At 42.4% G+C, this 26,559-nt stretch overlaps 5 protein-coding genes across 8 annotated transcripts in view; 1 reads left to right on the plus strand and 4 right to left on the minus strand.

Moving 5' to 3' along the window:
* Positions 1-2,493, plus strand: part of si:dkeyp-72e1.9 (syntaxin-binding protein 4) — a 16,332-nt gene extending 13,839 nt beyond the window's left edge. For both annotated transcript variants that reach the window (XM_037255898.1, XM_037255899.1), the window contains exons 18-21: positions 463-579; positions 681-730; positions 811-941; positions 1,663-2,493. In XM_037255898.1, coding sequence (XP_037111793.1) covers positions 463-579; positions 681-730; positions 811-941; positions 1,663-1,709 — 345 coding nt within the window. In that variant the 3' untranslated portion in view covers positions 1,710-2,493. The remainder of the gene's footprint in view (positions 1-462; positions 580-680; positions 731-810; positions 942-1,662) is intronic.
* Positions 2,153-6,639, minus strand: rrn3 (RRN3 homolog, RNA polymerase I transcription factor). Of its 2 annotated transcripts, XM_037255913.1 has the most exons (17): positions 6,297-6,639; positions 6,115-6,171; positions 5,952-6,041; positions 5,731-5,860; positions 5,596-5,655; positions 5,374-5,437; positions 5,221-5,290; positions 5,050-5,148; positions 4,871-4,966; positions 4,668-4,791; positions 4,425-4,555; positions 4,219-4,349; positions 3,899-4,086; positions 3,523-3,631; positions 3,277-3,429; positions 3,124-3,208; positions 2,153-3,064 (listed from the first exon to the last, which is right to left on the minus strand). In XM_037255913.1, the coding sequence occupies exons 1-17, from the start codon at positions 6,390-6,392 to the stop codon at positions 2,927-2,929; spliced, it is 1,821 nt and encodes a 606-aa protein (XP_037111808.1). In that variant the 5' UTR covers positions 6,393-6,639; the 3' UTR covers positions 2,153-2,926. The 2 variants fall into 2 exon arrangements, with proteins under 2 accessions (XP_037111808.1, XP_037111807.1); XM_037255912.1 differs by having other exon boundaries at positions 4,219-4,555.
* A 514-nt stretch (positions 6,640-7,153) lies between these two features.
* Positions 7,154-8,405, minus strand: si:dkeyp-72e1.6 (transmembrane protein 238-like). The gene is made up of 2 exons (XM_037256097.1): positions 7,799-8,405; positions 7,154-7,377 (listed from the first exon to the last, which is right to left on the minus strand). The coding sequence occupies exon 1, from the start codon at positions 8,358-8,360 to the stop codon at positions 7,815-7,817; it is 546 nt and encodes a 181-aa protein (XP_037111992.1). The 5' UTR covers positions 8,361-8,405; the 3' UTR covers positions 7,154-7,377; positions 7,799-7,814.
* A 267-nt stretch (positions 8,406-8,672) lies between these two features.
* gspt1l (G1 to S phase transition 1, like) lies at positions 8,673-13,705 on the minus strand. Its single transcript, XM_037255924.1, has 14 exons — positions 13,251-13,705; positions 12,401-12,445; positions 12,067-12,312; positions 11,714-11,747; positions 11,536-11,613; positions 11,293-11,473; positions 10,923-11,077; positions 10,696-10,836; positions 10,516-10,609; positions 10,334-10,414; positions 10,044-10,217; positions 9,877-9,966; positions 9,422-9,590; positions 8,673-9,315 (listed from the first exon to the last, which is right to left on the minus strand). The coding sequence occupies exons 1-14, from the start codon at positions 13,447-13,449 to the stop codon at positions 9,263-9,265; spliced, it is 1,740 nt and encodes a 579-aa protein (XP_037111819.1). The 5' UTR covers positions 13,450-13,705; the 3' UTR covers positions 8,673-9,262.
* Positions 13,706-14,269: 564 nt separating this feature from the next.
* Positions 14,270-23,095, minus strand: pdxdc1 (pyridoxal-dependent decarboxylase domain containing 1). 2 transcript variants are annotated; one of them, XM_037255875.1, is made up of 23 exons: positions 22,887-23,095; positions 21,766-21,875; positions 21,389-21,457; positions 21,165-21,248; positions 20,859-21,005; positions 20,485-20,674; positions 20,334-20,402; positions 20,187-20,265; positions 20,005-20,089; positions 19,792-19,840; positions 19,618-19,719; positions 19,426-19,551; positions 19,277-19,327; positions 18,189-18,249; positions 18,046-18,116; positions 17,821-17,926; positions 17,505-17,679; positions 17,323-17,441; positions 17,117-17,238; positions 16,778-16,870; positions 16,605-16,701; positions 16,305-16,403; positions 14,270-16,199 (listed from the first exon to the last, which is right to left on the minus strand). In XM_037255875.1, exons 2-23 carry the CDS (start codon positions 21,837-21,839, stop codon positions 15,949-15,951), a joined length of 2,319 nt encoding a protein of 772 aa, XP_037111770.1. In that variant the 5' UTR covers positions 21,840-21,875; positions 22,887-23,095; the 3' UTR covers positions 14,270-15,948. The 2 variants fall into 2 exon arrangements, with proteins under 2 accessions (XP_037111770.1, XP_037111768.1); XM_037255873.1 differs by having other exon boundaries at positions 20,859-21,008; positions 21,766-21,873; positions 22,887-23,078.
* Between the last annotated feature and the right edge of the window lie 3,464 nt (positions 23,096-26,559).

Consider the following 26,559-nt stretch of genomic DNA (forward strand, 5'->3'; position numbering starts at 1 on the left):
GCTCCCATTGAAATCTTTAGATGTCGTTTTTTTGCAGCATTCAACTTGGGAATGGTGCAGTGAGAACTGAACTCACAAAGCCAATTGGAAAGTCAGCCAAGTGATCCACTAAACCATCACTTGTCCCAATCAGGTTTTTTTTTTTAATGGCAGACAAATGATTTACAAAGCCTCTGAGCTCAGGCCAGGCACGCTTTTATATTTGAGATCATGCTTTATTTATCCAAGCTTTGGCCTTTCCATTCTTTTAATTATCTTTCCTCTTATCAGTGTATAAAGCGTTCTTTGTTACACTACTGCCCTCTGGTGGTTGTGTCTGATATTTTCTTTCTTTCCAGCTCTCCAAATATTTCTGCCGTCAATTGATGTTATTTTCTGTCATTTGCTCATTCAAGATCAAAGATAGCTGCGCACCATCGGTTAACGTCTTAATGAACCCAAGTTATGTTGTTTTTTTTCCAGGAAGAGGTGCAGGAACTGAGCAGGAGGCTGACTGCCATTGATTGTCAGCTCCGCAAGTCTGAAGTCAACAGAAAACACCTTGAGATGTCCAACAAAAGACTTCTAGGCTTTGCACAGGTACGAGAACTCCAAATATGGAATGATGCACATTCTTCAAAAGTGAGAATATGAAATATGAATAATTATTACATTTCAATGTACTTGTGCTCTTCCCTCAGAACGTCCACAAGGTATTAACAACCCCAAGCTTGTTTGGAGGAGAACACGGGTAAGAAATAAATGTCAATAGAGTAGCCTGGTTGGTCTGCAGCCAGCTTTGCTCATTGTGGTTTGTGTTTCACATATCAGGAGCAACAAGTCCTCACCGGCTGCAGACAGTCCCGACACACTTTCGCCACTTCCCGATCCCGCTTTGCAGCTGGCAGTTGAGGCCAAAGAGCTGGTGCAGGGCGTATTCACCACTCCCAATGATGCCATAGGTATGTATTACTTAGCAAGTGGATAAAACAAACATTGCCCACCCATTCTAAATTCATTCACAATTGGATCAAACCTAACTTTTTTTTTTTCCTTTCAAAAGTGTAAACTAAGCATTGCTTGTGTTAATAAGGCTGTCAAAGAAATGCAACAGGGCATCATAGACACGCAATAATATCAAAGTAAAATACAGTTCATGTCAAGCTTACCGCATTACTGTGTCCGTCGTTTCTGCAGATTGAAGGATTCTTGGTGCTTTGCAAAGACAAGCAGGACTTTCCACTGATGTGGGAACTTTGTCCTGAAAAATTAAACTTAACCAGGCACTTGTTTGAGGTTCTGATGCTGGGGATGGAGTTGTGTGGATTAATGCATCCAACAACGGAACATTTTGGTGTCTCCACTTCAGCAATATTGAGTTGTTTGGACTACAAAAGTCTCTCCGAGTATTAAAGATGGGGGATTTGCCAAATTGTTTGGCCACACCCATGACCTTAATTGGTAGTGCCGCCCCAAAGACTGCGACGTCATAGATACAAATGCATAATAGAAAATGGATAAAACTGAACCAAGTAAAAAATATGCCCCAAACAGATTATAAATGCATCTCTGCAACACTTGGATAGATTAAGTTTTTCTGCAATCCTGCACAATAAAATGTATTTAAAAGCTAAAAAAGTGGATTTTCCATGATGTATCTATTTTCTTCTGACCTATGAACAGTGACAGAGAAGGAAGTTGCTCCAGATGTCAGCCCTCACTACATGTGAGCCCAAAGGACGACCAGGGAAGAACATTAGCCCAAACTCTCCAATCAGACACAGAATCCACTCGGACACTCAACTGAGCCAGCGCCCTCCGACACACATCTTTTGAAAATAAGACTTTATTTCAGATCCACAGCTCCTTGTGACACACACACAACACTACTATTTAATGCCAAAGCTCAGTATACATCCAATTAGACATCCTCAGCTTCCAGTGTGGCTTCTGCAAATGGACTCAACCAAGACCTGGACAGATATCTCCACGGAAACATTTGCCCTCTTGTTTGAACTTGTTAACTTTAGGCATGAGCACAATACACAGATGATGCACAACTAATATTCCTTCCTATTTTCTACCCTCTCATCACAATGCATGTAGAGGCCAATCTCAATCCATGAATCTCCGTAATAACCCCATCTGCTAAGAACAAGCATCAAGTGAGTTGACCTCAATTGTTTCTCCCATTGTGAATGGAAGCAGAGCAAGATTTTGCGTTGATACGCAAGACCAACCTGAACAGTTTGTTGGGTCAACATCATTGCATGATGCGAGGGACGTTGTTGTACAATATTAGGAAATCACCGATGTAGCTCCTGTTGTGTTATCTTGTGTCGTTCGTAATCAAGAGTCCAAACAGCCATCCATCCGTCATGGTTCTTTATATTTCTATGAACAACGCACATACTGTATAAATGACTATCATGTCCTGTATTTCAACCAGACTGAATCTTTGTTGTGGCCTCATTCTTTCTGTTACTCTTTTATAATAAAGGAATAACTGATAAATGACTTATCGTTATTCAAATTCATATCAAAAGTCTATTCCAGTAACAACTGGAGCAGATTTTTCAACAACTGAAGAGAATAAACTTAAAACCAAAATAAGCCATTTGGTGTGCCCCATGCTCACAGAAGCAAATATAACAAGGATCATTAGTTTATATATCCCCACCAAAAGGAAAACTTATCTGTACAACTGCTTGTAAAATTCAAACAAAACCTAAAATATTTTGAGAGTATACGGCTCTAACACTAACGTCATTAATGTTTCTTGCTATTGCACCAGATAGAGAGAAAACAAAAAATCATAAAAGGACAGGATGAGAAAGTTGCCTCCGAGATGTTTCCACCCTGATATGAATGCAATGTGAATCATTACAAATATTATTCGTCAGGTCTCAGGATGACCCGGCCAAGTGTGACAGTTCGCCATGTGGAACTAGCACTGTCTCTGGAAGTAGATGGGAGGTGAGCCGATACTGGGGTTGGATTCAAACGAGTTGGGTGTCATCCCGACCATCTCGTCGCCCTGCGGCGTCTCCCCGCCCAGGAAGTCAAGTTCGTCCTCTTTCGAGCCCTGACAAAACAACTGTTAGTATTCGGGAGAATGCTGCTCTCATCCTCTCGCCGGCATACCTGAGGGACTCTTTTAGGGACGACCAGCTCCGAGTCTGCCGGCTCCTCCCACACCTGGTAGAGAGGCTCTATCAGTTCACCAGACCTGCGTGAAAAAAATAGAAGGTTCTGTTTCATCATTTCTTCAGCTTGGTGAAAATACGCATGGCGTACCTTTTTAGCAGGTAGGGGTCAAAAGGAAAGAAGCTGTCCAAGGGGTTGGTGTTGGTGCTCACGCTGTCACCTCCTGCAGAGCTGTGCACCATGGGCAACAAGTGGCGGTTGTTCCTCTCTATGATGGTGTAACAGAAAACCACCTGATATTTCCTGGGGGCAAAAAAAGCAGCAAAGCACTGGAGAATCTGGCGTACGATGAAAGCTAGCGCTGTAACAATTGCGTTATGTGTACTGAGCACTTACCTGGTGATGGCTGCAAACAAATTGGTGACTGCTGGGAGACACACTTTAAGCGGGTTCATCTGACACATGACCACCCTCTCCAGGTTCAAACTCTGGAGGTACTCCAAGCCTGATACACACGACGCACAGCATTTATGGAAAGGACTAGACAACAGCCCTCGACACGAATGAGTCAGGTGAGAAATCATTTTCTGATGGGGAATTTTGTTTAGGACTTTCATTGAGGCAACAACAGTGCTTTGCTGCCATCTTGTGGCAGCTATATGCAGTTATAAACTTTAATGGTCGACCGTACGCATGAATAACTAACTCGTCAAGAGATAGGTGGAATAATCACAAAGAAGCATGGTGAGTAAAACAGTGCAGAGATGTTTACCTTTCTTCATGTCTCCCGCCAGAATGGCTCCATGTCTGAAGATGATGGTGTAAAAGACCGCCTGGCAGGCGGTGTAGAAGGGTCCATGGAGGCTGATGTCACAGCAGGCCTGCCCGCCTTTACTATCCTGACTGTCGATGTAGCGATGGATCCACGGGATGAGCAGGTCCAGACACGCCCGTACTGTGCTGCAGGAGATAAGTGCACACTCAATTAGATCAGTAAAAGGAAGGAGTTCAAATATCTTGAGGTCTCGGTTACGAGCGAGGGCAAAATGAAATGCCAGATGTTCACGAGAGCAAAATTGTCAATAAGCTTACAGCACAGGGATGAAGTTGGCTCTGGCGAGGAAGCTTCCCATGTATCCCGCAGCAGCCTGGCGGAGGACAGCGGGCTGAGATGGACTCTGCAGAATCTTCCACAAGTGCTCCAGGAAAGCCTCCGCGAGTGCCTTGAAGACAGAATTATGATTTAATATTAATACAGCCACCCTCGTGAGGAAAAAAAAAAGGGGCAGCAGACTCACCAGCCTGAAGCTGCAGAGGTAAAAAATCAGGTACTGGATGTGACACGAAGCATGTGTGGGCAAGATGAGCTTGTCAAACACATCCAACAAGTCCCTGTACAATTCCTTTGTTCTGTCTGTATGAAGACCGCCTGGAAGTGAAGATAGGATAGCTCTGAATAACAATTAAGAGAATGTATTCTGATGATTCCTAGTGGTCCAAGCGGGAGTGACGAGAGTATAAAACAAGGAGTAATGGGGTACCATTGACGAGGCAGACATCCTTGATATACGCCAACAGGATTGCCATGAGTGAATCAAGCCTGTCAGCCACCGGGTGGGACATGATTTCCAAATTGGGGGGCTCATCTGTCTGCAGGTCCTCGTCCTAGTGCACACACACACAATTTGAAACTCTACACAAGACAATGAGAACTACAATGTGGCGAAAAAGATCTCTTCCGTACCATATCAAAGAGGGCCTCTTCAGTAGAGTTGCCTGACATATGGCTTTGAACCATTTTCTCTTCAGCCTCTTCGATATCGGAACGGGATGCGCTCACCTAGAACGGAATCAACGTTGTGTTGATTCACATTGTCACCTAAAAAAGAATGATCATTTATATGTCCGGGAAATAAATCTTACATCTAGTTTAAGCATCTGTCCAATGATGATCTCCAGTACGTCTCGTCGAATGGTCGGTATGTACACACTCAGTTTCAGTAGGTTGTGGACGTAACACTCCTGCAGCGAAAAAGACAAACATCAAGACAGTGCTGCCGTATGTATTATGTCATGTCTTTTTCGGTGGCTTACCAGGGTTCTGGAGGACTTTTGAACAAACGGAAACCTGTCTTGCAAAATGGGCACCAGAAAGTGACTTGTGCTGGAAAGAAGGAAGAGCGGAATATGATGCACAAAACAAAGCCAAAAAGCTCAACAAGACGAAAGGTGCTCAAAGTGACTTACGATGGGACATATCTTGTGATGAGCTGCAAAGCTTGGTGGCAGCGGTTGAAATGTTTGGGGAGATCTAAAAAAAATGTGTACGTGTTAATTCAGTCAGCAAAACAAAAGCTGAAGCTAAACCTTGAATACAATATAATGGCTCATCTATAAACATTTGCCACGTTTTTGCGTAAGGTATTTCTCAACACTGGGACTTCAGTGTAAGTAGAAGCAAGAACACACATTCATCTTCATCATCTGTATCCGACATATCGACTCCTCCTTCAGAGATGGCTATCCTTTCTGGAAACACACATACATCATTGCTAAAAACACATTGCCAAGATTGTGACGGAGAAAAAGCAGGTCGAAACGTACTCGGCGTAAAGTACTTGACGATCATTTGGAGACATGCACATAGGAAGACGGTCTGTGCTGATACTAGGTTACTAAGGAAGGCCATGTACTCCTCCGCCACTGCTTGGCTTCGATCCACCCAGGGAAGCCTCTGCAAAATCCACACAAACAGCAAACAAGCATTATATTTTTCATGTATTAAGTCAATGAGAATGAAATGAATGCTGCTGCAAAATACGGACTAAGAGAGTGTAGATGAGTTGTTCATGGTCTTTGGTGAGCTGAGCGATACAATTCCGAAACTCTTGTAGCCATGTAATAATCTGTGCATCCTGCAAGGAGAGCGAGAGAGAGAGAACAGATGCAAAACTGACAGCCAACACAACAAAGACCGCAGCGCTTTACCTTTATATCAGGATCGGCCAGCTGATGCTTCAGCAGTTCGTAGTCACTCAAGTCTCCCTTCATAAAAGAAAAACAGCTTACCACGCACATATTCACAGATATAATAATATTACGCATTACGTATAGACATTTTAAAAGCGTGAGTTGTGTTCCAAACCTGCAAAACAAACCTTACGACTCACCTGTTTATACTTGGCTAATGTTTCCACAACACTACCACCAAACCTGACGGTTTTTAAGGGAGGAGTGTTCAGAAAATCACGATCGGTTATCTCCATGCTTCATAAATGAACGAGCGCGTGGATTAGCAGGGTTAGCTTCTCGAATGAGCAGTTACGCGACAGCTGGCGGGATTTACGGTACGGTTTCGTAAATAACTTTAAAGAAAAAGACTGTTAGTCTGTAAACAAATATATTCATTTTCAACTGTTTCGAAGTTAAACGTGTTTAACGAGAGTAACAAAATCACATGGAGAGTTTCTCCTTTCGTTACATCCGGGAGAGAGCTTCTTCTGATGCATTAAGGGTGGAGTCAAGCTCAGTAGTGCTCGTTGGGGCCGTCTAGTGGTTACATAAGAAATAGCACCAATTCGTAATTGTAAAGCACTACCTGCTATAATTAACATAACTTTACTGTAACCAAAATTCAATAATAAACTATGCTTTTCATATTCATATGTTTTTCAATTATTCATTTTCTTTTTGCATTGGTCAGGGTTTCCTAAAGCTGCTTCCATCTACATTATAGTTGTAGCTTGCAGTTGGAAGCAGCTTGATAAAGGCAATCTTATTACAAAGGTTACTCATTGACATTTGTTATCACTCCGGGTGGGAACAAGGAAGTTGTTGCACATTCACCATTTTAACAGCAGTATCCTATCTAGTGCATGTGTTTCACCACACATAATATTATATTTCAAGATATTGTATTATTTGCCCTGTGTGTTGTCAAATCTCATTTAAACAACTTGGATGTCTTGAGAAGTTGTGCAGTGTCGCCTTAAACAAAACAATAAATTCATACATTCTGAATGTAGGCTTTCAAGGTAAGTACAGATGAATGTTTTTATTAAAAATATAGACCATTCTTTATAATTATGACTGCAATTGCAACTCAATATCCATAAACCACATACTTGACAGTTTGTTGATTCAACATATGGATTTTGAACAAATAAAATCAAAATGAATTAGAAAATAACATTGAGCCAAGTCTAAGCGCATCCAGACTCTCCCCAGGTCAGCAATGAACTCAGAATGTATCTGGAAGTGAAATAAAAATAAATGATCATAGGGGAAACAACCATTATGTGGAAGTACGTGTCACGCTTCTATTGTTTGAACTGGTGTGGTCTTTTAGTGGGGAATGAACTGAGGTTAATAATTAGCTTCTGATAATACTTGTGGTTTGTAACTGAAAAACTACAAAGCAAAGGAGCATCTAGTTTTGCATTTAAGATTCATTCAAATAGGTGGAAACTATTTCTCTGGTAAGAATGGCAAAATAAGATTTGTTAATAGAGTTTAATGCAACCTTCAATACCGTTTTGTATTATGGAATTACATTTTAAAAGCATCTTATACTAGCTTGAAAATGATGTTATGCTATATGTATTTAAAAAAATACTTTTCAGAATTACAAGTGAGGCAATAATTTGATCATTTACTCTTGCAAAGACCTCACCCTTGTTTTTTTCCCGTCAAGTTGGAGAGGTTTCAGTTGTTGTGGGAGGCATCTCCGCGTCGTCGCACCCCACCAAATTTGGCGTCAAGGTTGCCATGGCAACAACCACCTGCTCCGAATGCGGGGCCACAGTCTGACCCGCAGCCGATCTCCGCGCTCCTCCTTGCCGTCTGCCACTGCCTGGTACCGCCGCTCCGTTCCTGCGCAGCGAGTTCCTGATGCTGCTGGATACGCGGTTGGACAGCCGCCGAACCGCACCGCCGATGCCACCCTTGTCCTTCTTTGCTAAGCCCACGTCATCCTCCAGTTCCGAGGGGAGCACCTCAATATTTCCAGCGTACCAGAAGACCCACCACACCAGACTGAGGAAGATGACTATGGCGCCGGCGTAGATAAGGAGGTCGTAGAAAAAAACGTTCGCAAACACGCCGATGAGAAGGACGAGCAGTCCTACGACGTCGAAGGCCACGGCCAACCAGAAACAATAAACACAGCGACCCAGGCCCCGGTACGCTGGTTCCATGTCAGCGTGCAGTCCGTGGGCTCCCTCCGCAGGTGTCATGTGTCTGCAGAGCGGCTGTAAGGTGAGCTAGGTGAGACGCGGCGTGGGAGGGCCCAGTGGAGGAGGGGGCAAACGTAAAGAACACTACCTGTTAAGTGTGGGGGAGTGTTTTTTTTTTTTTTTTGTGCTTTATCTCTGATGGAGAAAATCAAATGACCTACTTCATCACTGTCCTAAAAAAATCTCATGTATTATTACTGGGGTGTTTTTCTTTTCCACACAACTTTTTCCATTTACCAACAGTGTTAAGCATTTCAGCTAAATAAGATCCAGAGTACAAAAGTATTTCTACAATTGCTTTTAAAGGAGAAGCGTTTTTCCAAATATTTTATTGTCATAGTTGTTTGCTTTACTATTTGAGCACGCTCAAGCAGGCAGACAGCCAGAACGCCACACGAGAAACCAAAAATTGGGTAAAAGCCAAGGGAGTAATGTACACCCAAATAAACATTTTGGTTTCAATCGATGAAATCATTTCAGACAATTTCGGAAATCATTTTACACTCCAAGCAAAAATCTTGGTCCGCATTTGTTCACAGATATAACTTCTGTCATTTATGAAGGCAAGAAAATAAAATGGAATAGGGAATGAGAAAAGACTCACTGTCGTGATAAATCAACCAGACGAGGGAGGTGGGCAGAGGTGGAAGGTGGGCTAACCCAGAAATGGCATAGCGGAGCTCTCAATATGAGAAAGCTGACTTGAGTGGACTTCGTCTTGAATTTCACTGACTTAAAAACCGGTTTCTGTTGATCACTTTTTTGTTTTTTCCTGAAGCTGATCGACACACAGAAGGGTAGGCAGGCGTCAGAGGGAGGTGCCTTTGCCGCTGACAACACTGGGCAGGAGATGACCGTGCTCCACCTGGTTCTTCCAAACTGGATTTGGAGCAGCTGCGTCTTCAGTCTCGCTCTGCAACCAACTTCAGAACCTTACCGATGGCGATGGTTTTACCTGAGACCCACACAATTTTGTCACTTTAATTATAAGCATTGGTTTAAGCCTTTAATAACTAAATAGTGCCTTTTCTTGAGCATGCCACAGTGCGTAGGTGCTTTACCTTCATCTCGTAAGGTAAACCGTCCCATTTGAGGAAAGTCTTTAAAGGTCTCGAGGCAAATGGTTCCTGCCGTGCGTAGACGGGCGATACAGACCTGGTCTTGTTTAACAAATCGTGGCCTTGTCTTACTCTTCTCACCTGACTTTTTGTCTACAAGACAGATTAAGGCCTGGGGAGGGAACACAAAACGATGGTATTCATAGAATTTTAAAATGGCATTTATTTCTTTTTATGAAACAGGATTTTCCATTTCAAGATAGTTAAGTAGCTGACTCGTGACCAGAAAGGCTTGCTTTGATACACATCAGAAAGAAATACTGAAAGTATTGTACATAAAAAAAAATGGAGTATCTTCTCAATCTGCTCAGCCACAACATGAATTTCCAAAGGTCAATAAGATGGTGTCCACCAACTTTTGTGCTTTTGAATACTTTCTAACCTATTCATAGACTTACCGTAATCTGCACCTCTTCAATGCACGTGTGAATGTGAAGGACAGCGTTATAACCGGGACAGATGATGGATTTGTGTTCAATGATGACAATCTAGAAAGAAATGTTTTTTTTTTATGTGACTCGTGTACAACTGAAATTGCATCCGGCTCGTTTTTCCCCAAACTGACCTGGGCATCAAATGTGCGCCCAGAATGGCAGAGGTTTTCTGCATTACACAGAATGAAGCCAGGGAGAATCTCCTCCTCTTCAATGCCCTTCAGTCGCAACTTTAGATTTTCTCCAGGTCCTGCATCGTCCGTCTCCACGTCATCAGACAAGAGGCTCAGCACCTCCACCACATGCTGTGAAGACATTATCACATTAAAGGAGAGGAGTAAAGAGGCATTCAAGTAGTGCCAAAAACATGTAGAACATTTACAAGCTTTTCTTATTCATATTAGAGAGAAACAGGTCTTACCCTGTTTGGCATCATAACAAGCTGTTGTGCTTTACTGATTGAGCCGGACTCAAGTTTGCCTAAAATCACAGTGCCCATGTCCTGTAGGAGAGACAGCATTATAAATGAAGTCATTCCCTCTGTTTTAAAGTGTTTGTAAAATATGAGTGTGACTCAAAAGTGTGGAAAAAAATTAACATTACCTTGTATTTGTCTACAATGGGCAATCTGATAGGTCCATCGCTTGGTCTGTTAAAACTTGGCAAACTGTCCAGATGTGGAATGAATGGTAAACCTCTGCAAAAACAAAGATGGACATGTTGGAGGGAAGATGGGGGAAACGAAATTTGAAGTATTAAATCCGGTCATATTTGAGGACTTACGTGTACCAGGAGCACATATCAGTGGGCTCCTTCAAGTTGGCTCCCGTTAGCCCCGAACATGGCATGAAATGAATGTCTTTCTTTGGGTTGAAGCCCACCTTCTTCAAAAATGGCACTAGTTTCTCCTTACACTCTTCATACCTGAACGTTGAAACAGAAAGGGGTTCATGTAAAGTCACATGGCAAAAAAAATAAAAATAAATAACCCTAGAACTCCTCTTACCCACCTTTCTAGGCTCCAGTTGACTGTAGGGTCATCCATTTTGTTCACCAGGACAATCAGGTGCTTGACCCCCGCTGTTTTGGCCAACATGGCGTGCTCCCGTGTTTGTCCACCTTTTTCAAAACCGGTTTCAAATTCGCCTTTTCTGGCAGAGATCACCTGGAGGACGACAGTGCAAAATGTCACAAAAACTTGACAGATAAACTGAAAACGGGTGACTGACGTCGGACTCGTTTTGCTGCAGCGGGACACGTACGACGCACGCAAGTACACATGCAGAGACAATCGACGTATAAATACGCTTTCACCGGCGTGTCTGTTCCATCACACGCCTAGTAAATTTGGAAGAAAGGCGAGTCTTTTCCGCTACCCACCAGTACAGCCAAGTCAGCTTGTGATGCACCTCCAATCATGTTGGGCACAAAGCTCTTGTGGCCCGGTGCATCCAAGATGGTAAAGTGCTTTTTCTCTGTCTCAAAGTATGCTCGGCCCACTTCCACCGTCTTGCCTTTGTCCCTCTCCTCTTGATTGGTGTCCAAGGCCCAAGACAGGTACCTGAAGATAGAATAGGGATGTTTATCTCTGATATTTCTCTGGGAAGACAAAGGGACACTCACCAGGTTTCTCGGTTCTTCTCCTTGGCCTCTCTCTCATATTTCTCTAAGGTTCTCTTATCGACCATGCCTGTCAGGTACCTGACGGCGAGGAAGGAAAATATGAGCCAAGAGTAATTGTGGATTCCACCCACAATAAGATGGTGTTTGAAAAAATAAAATTAAAAACGGGGCAACTTACATGATTTGTCCACCAATAGTGGACTTTCCAGCATCTACAGAAGAAAGGACATAGAGGTTTTAATTGTTTTACTTTGTCTTCATTTTAAGGCTTTGGCAAACTATAAATGATTTTAACTTCATATTTGCCAGATTTTTTAAACTATCAAAACAATTTGATAGTTTCAGCTTATAGGTAGTTCAGGCAATTTGACGAATGGCCTCATAAACTTGTGTTTGGATTTTTCAAGAAAAGGCGGACACTAAAAGCGACTAGCCCATATCGCCCAGCAGCGCATGCACTGATGTCTGCTGCGTAGCGTGAACAAGGCAATGTTGTCACAATTTATAAGCCATGCACTCATTTACACTGACCTACGTGTCCGATGAAGACAACATTTATGTGTTCCTTCTTGGGGGCATCTGGTTGTGTTGGGGGAACCTTAGGCGCAGGCGTTTCCTCTTCCTCCATCTCTGAGCCCGTCTCCTCACTTGCTGCTACCACCACAGGTCCACGGTCACCACAGCAGCCACCTCCTGGCTCTTCCTCACATGGCTCAGATTCTTTCTGGTCCCATGGTTCATCTGGGGTCAGTTCTCTGTCACCGTTCTCCAATGGAGCTGCAAAAAATAGAGAATAATACGTAAAAATAGGTTTTACTGAATGCCGAAATGCTGGCTAACACACAAGACATTTAGCCATACATACCAGCATTTCCTGTCACCTCCTTGGTGGCAATTTTTTCAACAGCAACTGAAAGACATGTTTATTACTCAACAAAGGTAAGCATTATTCAATGTCACAATACACAGATATTAGTTTTAGCACGACTGTTTTGTTCCCAAACCAAGGGCTTGCATGATAAACATTCTAATTCTCCAGATTTGCTTTTTCTTCAATGTTCTAAATTGTCAAATAAAAGATAATAAAAGTGACACTAACTATCTTTTACGACACATTGATATATTGGGTTACGTCGACCACTACGTAATTAGCACTGTCAGACATGTTTTCGCCTGGAAACTTGTCTTTAACTCATAATTCAATGAATCTTTATGAGTCACAGTATCCACGACACACCGCACTTAAGGTCAACAAGTAACATGCTTCCAACGAGGTTAGCTTTTCTCTCTTAAATATGACAACAGTTACAAGTTTAATTCACTTTCCCCTTCCAGTGACGTGTACCGTTAGAACTAACGGTTGAACGCTACGAGGGCGGCGCAAGAGTTCAGCACTATCTCGAACCACACCAGCTACCTTACTTAGCATTCGCAGCTAACAGGCTAATGCCGGTTGGGATCCACGAGACATTTAAAAACACACCCTCACAAAAGTGATACAATACCACAACAGAATATACTGACTTCACACGAACCGAAACACTGAGCAATGTTTTAATTACAGTTCAACCATATAATTAAAGTTAACCGCACAGTTGCCGGCACTCAAACGCGTGTCTTTCGAGTAGCTCGAGGGTTAGCACCTGCACAGTCGTGCTCATGTTAACGGCTAGCTTGGTGGCTAACGGTGCACCCCAACGTGACAGTCGGCTTACCCATTGAATCGAGATTTTCCGAGTGTGCTTTAATGGCAAACGTCGGGACAAATTCTGCGGCGTTCACATTGGGAACAAAGGGTTTGGCGTTCACATTTAAGTTGGTGAAAGCAGAGTCAAGCTGTCCGTCGATTGTGGCCTCCACATCGTCCTCTTGTTCCCAAGAATCAGGGGCAGTGTCTCTCGGGGTTTTGTCCATCGTGGGTTTTCAATTTTCACGACTGAGACTTGAGCTACGCAGTTCTTAGGCTACGTTAAGTGTCCACCCAAATCCCGGTGTTAAGGCCACACCGCTGAATGGCATAAAGCGTCCCAACTGGAGCAGGACTGTTTTCAATCCGACCTAGGTGAAATAGAGCAGCCGGTTTCTATCGGTGGAGACGCCAAAGAGGATATTCGACTCAGCACTCCCAGAGACAGTCCGCGTGAGCTCATGCGTCCCTTCAACCGGACGTGCTGTCCGCAATGACACCTGGGATATGAAGTGTGGAAATATAGAGAAAAACTGATATTCAGCGACTCGTTAAACCAAGAAGACTACAGTTCCCATTTACGCCGGTGATAGTTTTCACAAGAAATTGCGACCGTCGTTCTCATCATTTTAAACGTGTTCGAAAGGTTCTAATCACGGTCAAAAATATTAACTGAATGTGAAAAAACAAAAGTAATATCTAGGTTTGAAACACCGTTAAGTGGGTAAGCGTAAAATACTGGATAAACAGTTAAGTGTAGACTTTTTTTCTTTCAGATGTGAATTAGATTAACATCGAGTGTTGCATTCGCAGTATCAAACACTGTAGGAATTTTTGAAATCTTGTGATCATCATTAAATAACAATATGGAAATTTGATGTTGGCAATATTTCATCCGATGGGGTCACAAGGAGTTATTTCAATAAAATGAGTTCCACAAAAGTGTAAATACAAATATTCGAATGTATATAGTAACCGTATGGGGCATTTGGGAAGGAGGACTTTCAATATTATGTAATATAGCCAATAAGACAACATTACAACAGGTTGGTTTACAGATTTCATTCAATCAAAATTCATGAAAGATTGGAAGTTTACAAAGTTAGAGACAGAACTTTATCATCATCCGACATGTAATCAATCATTAAGCATGAGTTTAATTTACATCATGTAAGAAATTATTTACAAGTGCAATTAAGGTAACTTATTTCTTAACCCATTTTCATTCTCACCACAATAACTTAATCCTACCACTTCAATACATTTCTATCCAGAAATGCTTGTGCATCAATTCATCTAAATATTCCAGATAGACCTGGCTCACAGTAATTCGACTGGCATTTTTCTTTATAACAGTTATAGTAGGCAAGGCATATTCAAATGTTTGCCAGGCCTGGTTCTATCTCTCTTGCCAAGTTCCAAATAGTATTGACAAACTGTCAATCATCCATCACCAATTCAAAGAGGCTTCCCTTCCCGTTCAACGGCACGCAATTATGTTTTCACCCATTGAAAAAGTTAAAAGAAAAACAAAGTAAACATTTGTAACACATATTTGCTACCAGCATTTTTTTTCTGATTGGTATGATTTTCAAATGAAACAAAAACATATCTTGCAGCCTTGAGCTCAAAGGAGATACAAGAGGTGACACAAAAGTTTTTCGAACCCAAACTCCTGCAGTTTGCTCCATTCACCAAAGCTCATTGAGGTCAAGAGAAGCTATTCATAATGTGAATAAGAATTTGTCAGGGTCGGGAAAACGGCACTGAGCTCAATGCTCCTATAAATAAAGTTGAGTTGTGAACATCCCTCCAGAGTACAAAATTACATTGACAGCACGACTAAGCCATTTGACTGTCTTATTCATACACAATCAGGCAAAGACATTTGAGCCAGGTCAAGTGGACTATCTAAAAATGCTTTATAGTGTAGTGCATAGATTTTTTGTTTTGTTTTAGCATGGCTATGGCTGCAATATGGTGTCATTTTCTAAATAACCTAATCCCACTTTACCCTTACTGTACCAAAATCCCATGTTCTGGTACCATTTTCATTGCTTTCTATGTGTGTAGATATGCGCCTATAGCTTTACAATATTCTTAATTTGTGTCATTTATTTCGATTTGCATAGACAAAGTAAAGGTAGATGATATTTATCTGCAGTGTTGTGTCATCAAATATGTCCTAGACATTTTTGCATTACAATCACAGCAGTGCACCATGAAGCACAACTGTTTTAATAAGCCATTTCCTTTTTATGTCGTGCTTTCTTTTTGTAAATTAGCATTCCTCCCACTAGCAATGCTTTTGACACTGCAAATAGGCATCTAAACAAGGAAGGTCTTTTGAAGGGAGTTTAACACTTTAAAAATGAATACGCATGGAATGCATTAAGAAATACTTGAATTTGTTATCCAGTGCAATTAATGCTTATCTTATTAATCCCTAAATAAGCAATCCGGGTGGGTCGGTGGTCTGGATGGATGGATGGATGGATGGATGGATGGATGGATGGATGGACGGACGGACGTCTCGGTCCATCTTGATATGTCAAACAAAATATGTTTAAATGCAACTGCAGCCACTGGAAGCGATTAGAAAACGAGCGTCACAGTGTTACAATATTTGCTGATATCCTTATTGGACAGAGACTCACTCTTGAGAGACAATTAGACTTAACTCTTTCATACTTTACGTATTAAACGTCTTCGGTAGGCTGGTACCATTATGACGACTGGCCGTCTTGGCCTTCGAGCTTCTTCTCCTCCAAGAGTGCTTTGTCCTCCACCTGGTCATGGTTTTTCTGCTGACACGATTCTGGAATTTCTTCCGGAATGTGTCGAGATGCAGAGTCCTCCTCTGGTACACATATGGAGATGGATGAGCGGATACTGGTTGAGCCCTCAGCTTGTCCAACTGAGCTGCTTTCGCTAACGGAATCAGAACCTGCAGCTGAGCGCCGAAACAACTTTTGACCTGAGATGGAAAAGAGCAAAAAGGGGCTGTGAACAAGACATCCATCACGCTTCCACTTTTGCAAAAGCATCACTGAGAAGTGTCTACAGTAGTCACATGTGCTACCTTGCAGTTTCTCAGATGACAAGGTGGGAGAGTCTTTTAAGGGAGATCTGCCTGACTGGGCCTTGGTAGAATATGTCACTTCTGTGGAGTCCAAGGAACCTATGAATAATAAGTATAAATAAGAGGCACATTAAGCTTTTTTTTTTTTTTATTTGACGTCCCTGGAAATTAAATGTCAAACAGTACTAACAAATAAAAGCAAACAAACCAGAAAATGCATTGTGAAAATGCACGTGAGAATTTAAATACCAAAAAAACAAAAAGAGCAGCTATGCTGTAGAACTAAATCTGCACACAAACCTGCTGCCAGGTTGAAAGTCCTCCCTTTAACTGAAGCTTGAACAGGAGAAAACCAGTTTAAAACAGAGCCAACCACAGGAAGTTGTCTCAGCATGCCCTAAAAAAAAAAAAAAAAAATCAATTGTTTTTAATCACTTCAGTAAGTGATGATCATTTCACACATGTTCTCATACCTCTTCCATGAGTTTCTCATCATTGGCTTTTAGCAGCTCCAGTTCTGCTTCCCGAATGCCTTTCCTCACCACCTCCGTCATGTTCTCCAGTAGCTACATTGGAAACAAATAGAAATGTTGAATCTACTACAATTTTCCGAACCTGTAATAATGCGGATTATACTAAATAGTACAATTATATACTTTTGTTAAACTACTTTACAATCATTTTTTAATGTGGTTCAAACTTTGAAACTGCAATAGCAGGCCCAAAGTTTGAAGTGTTATGAATGACTCTGCTAATAACACTCTAATGCTAAGATAGAAGAAATAGTTTCCAAATAAGGAAATGCAGATTACTCTTCCATTCTCTTCAATGTCACGGCCCAGCGTCACTATTGTTTCCACAAGCTCCGAAACGTCAACGTCGTCAGCTACCATGCTTATAAAGATGCCGTCTTCCTCTCCGGCAAACTCTTGGCCTAAAAAGTTTTTAAAAAATTACAAAATTAAAACATTTACATTTTTATTTGACACATGATTCCAAAAAATGAAGAGGTACAAACCAGAAGAGAAGACAATGTCAGTGTCTAGCTCTTGCAGTTTCTTCAGTAGTTGGGTGTTTATTTTCTTGATTTCCTTTGTCCTTCTGCTATCATCAATTCCCTCCACCTGAGGCTCATATCTGAAAAAATAAAGACATGTGTATAAGTTACATTTTGAAACCTATTCCTGCTTTCCGTCTTACCTGACAGCTCCGAGGCCTGGCCAACTAAGCTCTTCGATGTATCTGAGGTAAGGTGAGCGTTGGTGAGTCTCCTCTTTAAAGTCTTGTCTGAGAGACATTGTGGAGGTCATCAAAGGCACCAACTCCAACAACTTTTTAATCACATTGTCAACATCCTCAGGTTGAGTCCCTAAATCTGGACAAGAGCACAAATGACATCATTTATAAGTGGAAATTGATTTTTGAAAATATACAATGAACACTCCGCTAATAACAAACTTTCAATATGCTTACCACAAATACTGTATATAGTCTTGCAGGTGCGCAACTTTGTTACCTGCGGCTGTCAGGAGCGGGCTGAACCGGACACAGGTGCCTTCATCTTCAAGTTCCACAACTTCGACTCCACTGGCAGGAACCATCCGAGCAAGCTCTTTGCCAAGCTTGAATGGGAAAAAAAAAAACATTGAGTGTCATTCACTTTTTTTTTCCCCAGATGTTTGCGCTCAGCTTCAAACTGTTTACAAACACTGTAATAAAAAAAATAAAAAAATTCACATACCCATCTGTTGAATGCATCAAGTGCCTCCTTCTCCCCAGCACAGTAAGCCTCCACTGAACCACTGCTGGATGCTAACACAATAGAAGAGAGGAAATGACATTGGTTTACCACATTTGACTATGACCCCCCCCCCGCTCCCTTACCTGCACTAATTTCCTGAGAAAACCTGAACAGCAGCACAGGGGAGTTGAGTTCATCCTCCACCTGTACAGACACAGATAATCTTATCAGATTCAACGGCAATTATTTCACTATTGTCAGCAAAATAAATGTTCAGAGTACAAGATGGGATGGAATCAGGGAGTTTTTAGAAACATTTTTAAAATAGTTGCCGAAAGGCAGTAGCCCAGCAACACAAGAAAACCCACGACAGATGAATCAGTCATGTATGTTATACTTTCAAAATAAAAAAAATAGCCATTGATCATATTAATGACCCAAATATCGGAAGTGTCAAGTTTTCAAATGAGCTTCTGAATAATGCAATCATAATACTTGTTACAGTCAGTAACAAAAAAAGTTTTACATCAGAAATATGTTACCAAATATAAGCATATTCAGATTTTTTTTTTTTTTTTAAGAAACCCATCACTGATTACATCCAAGTGAAGGGTTGAGACAAGCATCATGCTTGGGAAGGGTGAAGGCTATCTTAACAGAGGTGTGCATATCATCAGGGTCATGAATAATTGAGTCAACCAGTGGCATCAGGTTACATCAATTATTATCCCAACAAATGTTTATACTGAATAAAAGCCCTCTTACATTTGATACTAGATAGTTAAAAACTCAGACATTTTTTTCAAATATATAATCATTATATTCATGACCCTGGAATTTCCTCCAAAGGTGACAAAAATAATGAGGCACACTTTGATGCCTGTGTTGTCCACATCCTAAACAACCAACAGTCCATCAACCAATGGAGCTAGCTCCAAATACCGCTCAAATGCTAATGTGGGTGGGAAATGATTGTGAGTGAAAGAGACAGAAACGCAAGAGTGAGAAGAGTGAGAGGCAGAGACTTGGCTACATAGGCAGAGAAGAGACTCCCACCTACAATAGAGAGCATGAGAGAGCCCAGAACATCTCGTAGAGAAGCCCCAGAGATGGGCGGGATCTGTGACGCGACAGCCTGCAACCAAGGTAACCCGGAACTCAAATACTCATAGAAAGTATCTGGACTTGACTCCATGCTAGCAAAATGATTCTTATTTTTGCATTTACCCACCGATGTTTTGATGGAGCTCATCGATTTCAGGTTCTGTAGCAGTTGTTGAGTCTGTCGGGGGGCACGGAAAATATGATTTGGCGTTAAATTGAAATGAACGTTGCTCCGATTGATAGGCCAGCGATAATTGACTTTTTTTTTCTGCTCACCAGCATGATGGCATGTGTTATCTTTTGGTTGATTCCACTGTGACCAAGATACTGCAGAGACAACCAAAGAGGCAATCCCCGCAGCTTCGCTACAGGCTGACTAGAGGTCAAACCTGCAGCCAGAGACTAAGATAAAACAAAGAGTCACAAGTGCGTCATTTACAGATACTCATTGTGATTATCGGAGCCTACCAGTGCAGGGTCTTCGTGTCTGTAGAGAGTGACGGCGCTAACAGCGGGCAATCCCAGCCACGGACCTGGTGTAAGCGTCATACTGTCACATCTGGTTGCTGCCTGAATGGGGAAGTACAAAAATGACACCGAGTACAAAAATCGTGAGTTGACGAGAAAATCGGTAAAGTTTACCGTAACAGCAGAGGTGGCCTCACCCATCACCAGTGTCGCCAGGTTGACCCTGAAGACAAATGGATATCATTTTGCATAGCTCAAAATGGCACAACGTATTCCACATTAATGTGCGGTAGTGCTAACAGACAGCAAATTATTGTCAGCACAAGTAAATGATCCGCATAAGTGTTTCAATTAGAATGCAACTTTCGACCATATTAAATGTCTCACCCCTCCACATGGAGCCACATTTTGTATTGATCACACAGGTCCCTAAGGCGCCCCAACTTATCAGTGTGACCTGCCCCAGGGGTACCTGAAAAAATGTAGAAACAAGAAATGTGAAATATACACTATTACATGTTTTTTTTGTTTTTTTTCCAATCGCTAGCGTTAATGTGATTTTTTTTTACCTGCATTGGCTATCAACAACAAAGGCAACTTCCCACTCTCCAGGTCCTCTTTGATAAATTTTTCCAACAGAGCAATATCCTACGTGTTAAAAAGGAGATATTTGTCAAATGGTTTCCACTTCACTCCAGTGATGTGTGCTCTCTTACCATTTGATGTTGCGATCCAAAGAGGGTGTTGCATGGTACTGTGCACAAATTGGAGAGAGGCAGGCCGAGCTAATAACAAAAGAGACTGACATTAAAATAAGCCATCTATCGTGACATGATATGATATAAATGCTGATTATTTTGCACCTACTTGATTGCACAGATGCTGTCCCAGGCCTGGTCTGCCTGAAGCGCTCTGGTAGATGACCGGCTGCTTTGAGCTGAGGACAGCAAAGCCCTCAGAGGCATAATCGTCATAGCAAGCGTGGATGACCAGTCGACATACTTTGACCAGGCCTTCTCTGTCATCTTCATGGAAGTAAGCTGAACCGTTCTCGTATCTAAATGTCAAGAGTGGACACTTGGGTATGAAAGTGATACTGAAGAGAGAAATGATCTTATGTAGAACAAAAAAAAGATATCTTTTTTTTATTAGTTACAATGTGACCCGGATGAAGACTATTGTTTAGCTTCCTTGTCTCGAAACTGCAAACACAATAGTGAGTTGGATTTCGAGAAGACTACCTGAACAGTCTACAGAGCCACAGCGTGGTATCAGACAAGATCCGAGTGGTCAGCTTCCGAAGTCGCTCTCTGTCCAGCACTGAAATGTAGGCTGCCAGGCTGTGGCCCAATAGTGCTATGTGACCCTGCTCACCCACATTCTGCATCCTACTGGACACACAAAACAGAAGCTTTATTCATCCATTTAAAAGTGGCCAATCTCATTCACGCCATTGTTCACAATTCCGTAAAATACCATTCTGATATTTTATTTTTAAAATCTTTTGGGCACTGTGATCATGGTGTTTTGAAGAGTTGATCCCCTACTGTGGGTTTGGCTTGTCTTCTCCCTCCTCCTCTTCATGAATGAGGCTGTGAATCCTGTGCAGTATGGTGGCAACATCCTGACCACTGCACAAGAAAAGATCATGAATTGGAATTTCATGTCAATATAGTTGAGCAAATTTAAACATTTAAATGTTGGCATCATCACATGTTAGCATGCACGTGTTTATTGCCTGTACGCTAGTATCCGTGTGCATGCATCTTACACTTCAAGCAGAGGGCCAGGTATGCTGGCTCTACTGAAGATTGAGCCCTCTGGTCTCTCTTCCAGGCCTCTAGTTGATAGAACGCCACAAAAATAAATATAATGCACTCATTAACCAGGTTACTGACACGACTGGAGGTCTTTCTACCTTTTCACATAAAAAGATTCTTTGTATGGGCTAATAATAAATAATAATAATGTAATAAATAAGATTAACAGTTGTCACAAAATCTAGTTGCACCAGCTGTAACGATACTTGTGGAGCGCCTTCTAGGACCTCTGTGCATTCTATTTGAATTAAATGGAAACAAATATTTTGAAGTTTGACCACCAGATTGTGGTTAAACAATATTATACTCTAACAGACTCAAGTCTCACCTTTGACCGTCTTCCAAGATCTTCATGGCTTCAGTCAGATTCATGCCCACTTGAACCAGTGTGGTGTCCACCATCTCCAAAGATGTATACCTGCCGGCTGTGTGTGTGTGCTGGCAAATAAAAAAGAAAAAGAAAAAACACAGGACAAGGTCTCATCAGGATGCATACAGTTTACATTTTTATTCACAACATGCAAACACAAAGTCTGAAAATGTTGGGCACATTGTTTGGTGGACTAGTCTGGTGTTGTCGCAGTACAAACAATGCACACTACCCTGATCACACATTCAACCATTACATGTTCACTTCAAATGTTATTTTTATGACATTAGTGTCATGCAGTGTTTCACTATAATAACAACAGATGTTTCATTTTAAAGGGCTTTTTTTTTGGACCATAAGGAAGTAAACTCAATGAAAAATTAAATTCAAAGTAAGGAATGGCTTTGAAGTACAAGTACTCCTGCTAGATAAAAAACATATTTTCCCTTTTTGTAGGTTTAAAAGGATATAAACAGATTGTACGTAAGACATGACTTCATAAAACAGAATAGACTGTTGGTATAGGCTACTACTGTCATTATAGGTCATCAATATGCTTTAAAGTTCAACAACCCAACCCAAGAATCAAACAAAAGGATTGCATGTCAGACCTGAAGGGTTGAATTCAAGAGAGCAGTTAAATGGGTGTGACTACAGCTTGGATTCATTTACTGACAGTTTCTATGCCCTGAAATGCAACGTAAGAGAATCACCTGACTACCATAGATAGTTTTTCCAAATGCAAGATTGATGCTAAAAAGAGAGTTTTTTTTTTTTAATTTAAAAAAAGGAAGATCACAATAAGACCTCACAGCAGAATATTGAAGTCTCGCAAGTCTTTAACAGGTGCACTGCTGTCTTTTTCAGGAAGCGCCGCAAAGTGACAGCCAGCCGCTGTCCTTTCTTTCATTTTAAAGTTATAATAATAACAACAATGGAGAAGTGGCATGTATATCGGTCCAAACGAGCATTTAAGCAAGCCTCGACATTATGTAATGCGTGAATAAGCCTTTTGACAGGCGAATGACAAGGGAGCTAGCTAGCTAGCTAGCAACGCTCATCTTAATGTGCCTTTTTACCTTCACCGACTTCACTGAAAGCGCCCCTCAATCAGCGATGAAAAGATAAACCTATGGCAAAGCAATCCCGTCATAGAGCTTGCTTGAAGAAAGGCTGTAATGTTGACTTTTAAGTGCTTCCTGCTCCTTCTGGGGCGTCAGAGCCAACCGTGCAGTTTACTTCCTGGTTTGTTGCGAGACGCGTTTTCCACGCTGGCAAATGGTGACGTCACGGCTCGTAACAGGCCAGCCAGCGCGGTCAATAAAACCAGCAAAGTTATTCTTTTTCTTGTTTGCAATTATGACATTGATGACATGGTAAGATGTCAAATTTTCACCGCCGGGCTTTTTTTTTTTTTCATTGTCATTCATCTACAAACACAACTTCTAAACGCATCACATTCTGTCATCACAAATCTATCTTTATGGTTTCAAAACAAAATCGTCCAGAACCATAGATTCAATGCATGTTTACTGTTTGTAATTTTTTTTTTTTTGCTTGTCTTAGGTTTGTCCGTGGCTTCGAAATGAAAACTAGAAAAAAAAAACGTTTTTGCTTGTGTTAGAAAGCTAGTCCGAGGCTGTGAAATGACGTCACGGACGTTCTGTTCTATTTTCAAAACAAACTCAACACAGGCATGTTCAGTTTGCGCAAAGCATCAACTGCGTTCTTTGTAGCGTGGTGCGCGTGCGCGCGCGCGTGCGTGCATGTCTTGAGAGAAGCAAGTTCAGCAAGCAAGCATCCACTGACACTGACCCCGTCGGGCGCCAACGACCCACCAGCATCTTCCAAAGTGGTCTGCTGCTTTGTTTCTGACTGAGCTGGACCCACCACATCCATCCATCCATCCATCCATCCATCCATCCATCCATCCATCCATCCATCCATCCATCCATCCATCCATCCATCCATCCCCATCATCCATCCATCCCCATCATCCATCCATCCACCCATCCATCCATCCCCAACATGGTGCTGTCGTTCGCTGTCAGGCTCTTGATTAGCCTCGCACTGTGTCAGACCTGCGCAAATGAGGGTTTGTGTTTTCATCTAATCTATCATCATTTATCATGTCAATAATCTTCATCTAATTGAATGTCTATACCGGGCAACTCGTCAAAGCGCTGGGTCAAAACCAACCCAATTTGGATGAAAAATTGGAACCTCAACTTCCTGGTCGCTCCAATTTTGAACCCAGCCATTTTAAGGGTGCAAACATTGAAATGAAATGAAAACTCATTTGTAAAATTCACTGTCCAAGAATTGCTACAAAGCCAAAGTAAAGAAAGATCGCATTAAAGCCTGTTTCTGCCTTTGCTGTGCGGAAAGCTGCCAGTGATTTTCTTTTAATCCAAAAAGGCCATCTTTTTTTCTTACTAAAACGCTGTCACACCATCTGAGAATGAGAATGCCTTTTATGGTCATCATACAATGTACGAAGAGATTAGAGCTGCCCGACAGTGCAAAATAAAACTACAAAGTATATAGAACAATAAAGTATATAAAAAAAGTGATAGTTCACGTATAGGCAAGCAGCCATCAAAGTTGCTCCATGAAGGAAGAACACAGAAGTGTTGAGGACATTGTTAGACGACAAGCCATGCACGCCACCTTTTCTTTCGTCTTGCTGCATGTGCAAGCAAAGTGGTTGAATCCTCTCGTGGCTCTCATCATGTTCTTGTTTTTGTTCCAGAGCTGCGCGGGTCTCAGACCGAATGGCTGGAATACAACAACCACTGTTACTTCTTCGGAAACTCCAAGACGTGGTCGCTGGCTGAGGACGATTGTGTGTCCCGGGGAGCCCACCTGACAAGCGTTTTGGACGAACGGGAGAGGGTACCACGAGAGGGTCACTCACTCGCGCACCTTTCTCTCTCGTTGAACTTTGTCTTTCTTGTAGAAATGGCTGACGTGTAGCGTGAAGAATGCCATGAACAATGCCAGAATCTGGATTGGCCTGCGACGTGAGACCTCTGGCAGACGGTGGCAGTGGGCAGACGGAACCTTTTTCTCCTACTCGTTAGTGTCCTTCCATTGAAAAAGTGCGACAGCTTGTGAGCCTCGGGCGGCGAATCGCTCAAAGGGTTCCTCTTGCGTACTTGTTGCTTTAAATGATGATGGTTAACCCTGGAAAATACCTCATTATTTATGAACAAGATCTCTGAAAGACTTCTCATTGTTATTTGAGCAAAACATCACTGAAATAGTTAGCGCCAAAAATGTTTTCTCTTGCAGGTTCTGGGAGGCCGGTGAGCCAAACGACTCGGGTGGAAATGAAGACTGTGTTGAAATGTATCCCTCTGGTGCTTGGAATGACGTCCCATGTAGCATTGATCAGGCCTACGTCTGCAAGCGTGAGTACAGATCTTGTTTTGTAACTAGCGTGTCACTACACTACAAAAAAAAGTCACATTTTGCCTACAACTGGAAACATGCTGGAAAAAGTCAGAGTGGCGTGCGTGACAGCCAGCCTGGAGAAAAAAATGGAGAAGGGCGTCATGCTCACCTCCGTGGCAAGCCAGTCTTGTCAAATGGATTCAATATTAACATTGGTCAACTCTCCCTTTTGAGCGTTTCACAATTTTGTAATTGGCAATGTCTATCGAGAAATGCTAACTTCTGCGTAGTTCCTTTTTTTTGCCTGAATATGTTCACCATTTGATGAGCTTATTAAGTTCAAGGCATCTCTCAAAACGAGTATCTTCTAATGTGCGCTCTCCTTTCAAATAGGTTCTGTCTGTCCCCTCACTCGATTCAATACTGTCACCTCTCCTACTCCTCCCTGCCCCACTCCGGCCAAGGCTGCCGCCACCTGTCCTACTCCCTGCCCCATGTGTCCCCGTCCCGCCAAGCCTGCCACCTGTCCTGCCGGCCCTCCTCTGACCAACGGGGAGTTCCAGATGTGCACGGGCTCCACCAATGACTCGTGCCTGCTCGCCATGATCGCCAACCCGGTGAGTTAATGATTTGTCCCGTCGATGCCGAAAAGCATTTCTACCTTCCTGTCGTCGTCCCTCCATTGTATGAACCTTTGTCAACACCTTCAAACATCCAAGTGAGCATTGTTCAGTTCAAGATATGCACCAAAATAGCCTTGTGGCATCTATTTGCATCTTCATGGGCAAAGGTCGATTGGACTTCCCCAGGAATGTTTGTCCACGTCGTCCGTGAAGAACTTGAGCTGTCCCCAAAGCCCAGTTGTCGTCTATTGTGTGTACGCAGAAGGGCGGATTCCAAGATGTGCTGGACGGTCTCAGCGTGGCCCGCAGCATTGTCATCAGAGGACGACCCAATCCCCAAGCAAAGAGGTAAGAACACACTGGCACCCAAAGAAGGTTACTAGCATGACCACGGCATTTGTGCGGCACGCAGGCTGGTGGTCAACCTGGACCGGCGCGACGCCAACGGCAAGAAAGCTACCACGGCGCTGCAACTAGATTTGGACTTGGAGAGCCAAACCTTCACTCTCAACTACAGAGTGGGCAGCAATTGGGGCGGCAATCGGACCGGGGACCTTCCCCGCGGACGCCCCTTCGGAGCCGGTCTCCCCTTCAAGGTGAAAGAATGAATGAAGATGCGTGAAAAATGCCGCCCGTTGACCGCAGTCGAAAGAGTCGGAGCGCTTACCCAGCCTGCCGCCATCTTGTCGCTGTCCAGATTGTCATCGAGTGCGGGAGTGGCACTTTCCACCTG

Source organism: Syngnathus acus, chromosome 8, assembly GCF_901709675.1.
Source record: "Syngnathus acus chromosome 8, fSynAcu1.2, whole genome shotgun sequence".
NCBI classification, from domain to species: Eukaryota; Metazoa; Chordata; class Actinopteri; order Syngnathiformes; family Syngnathidae; genus Syngnathus; species Syngnathus acus.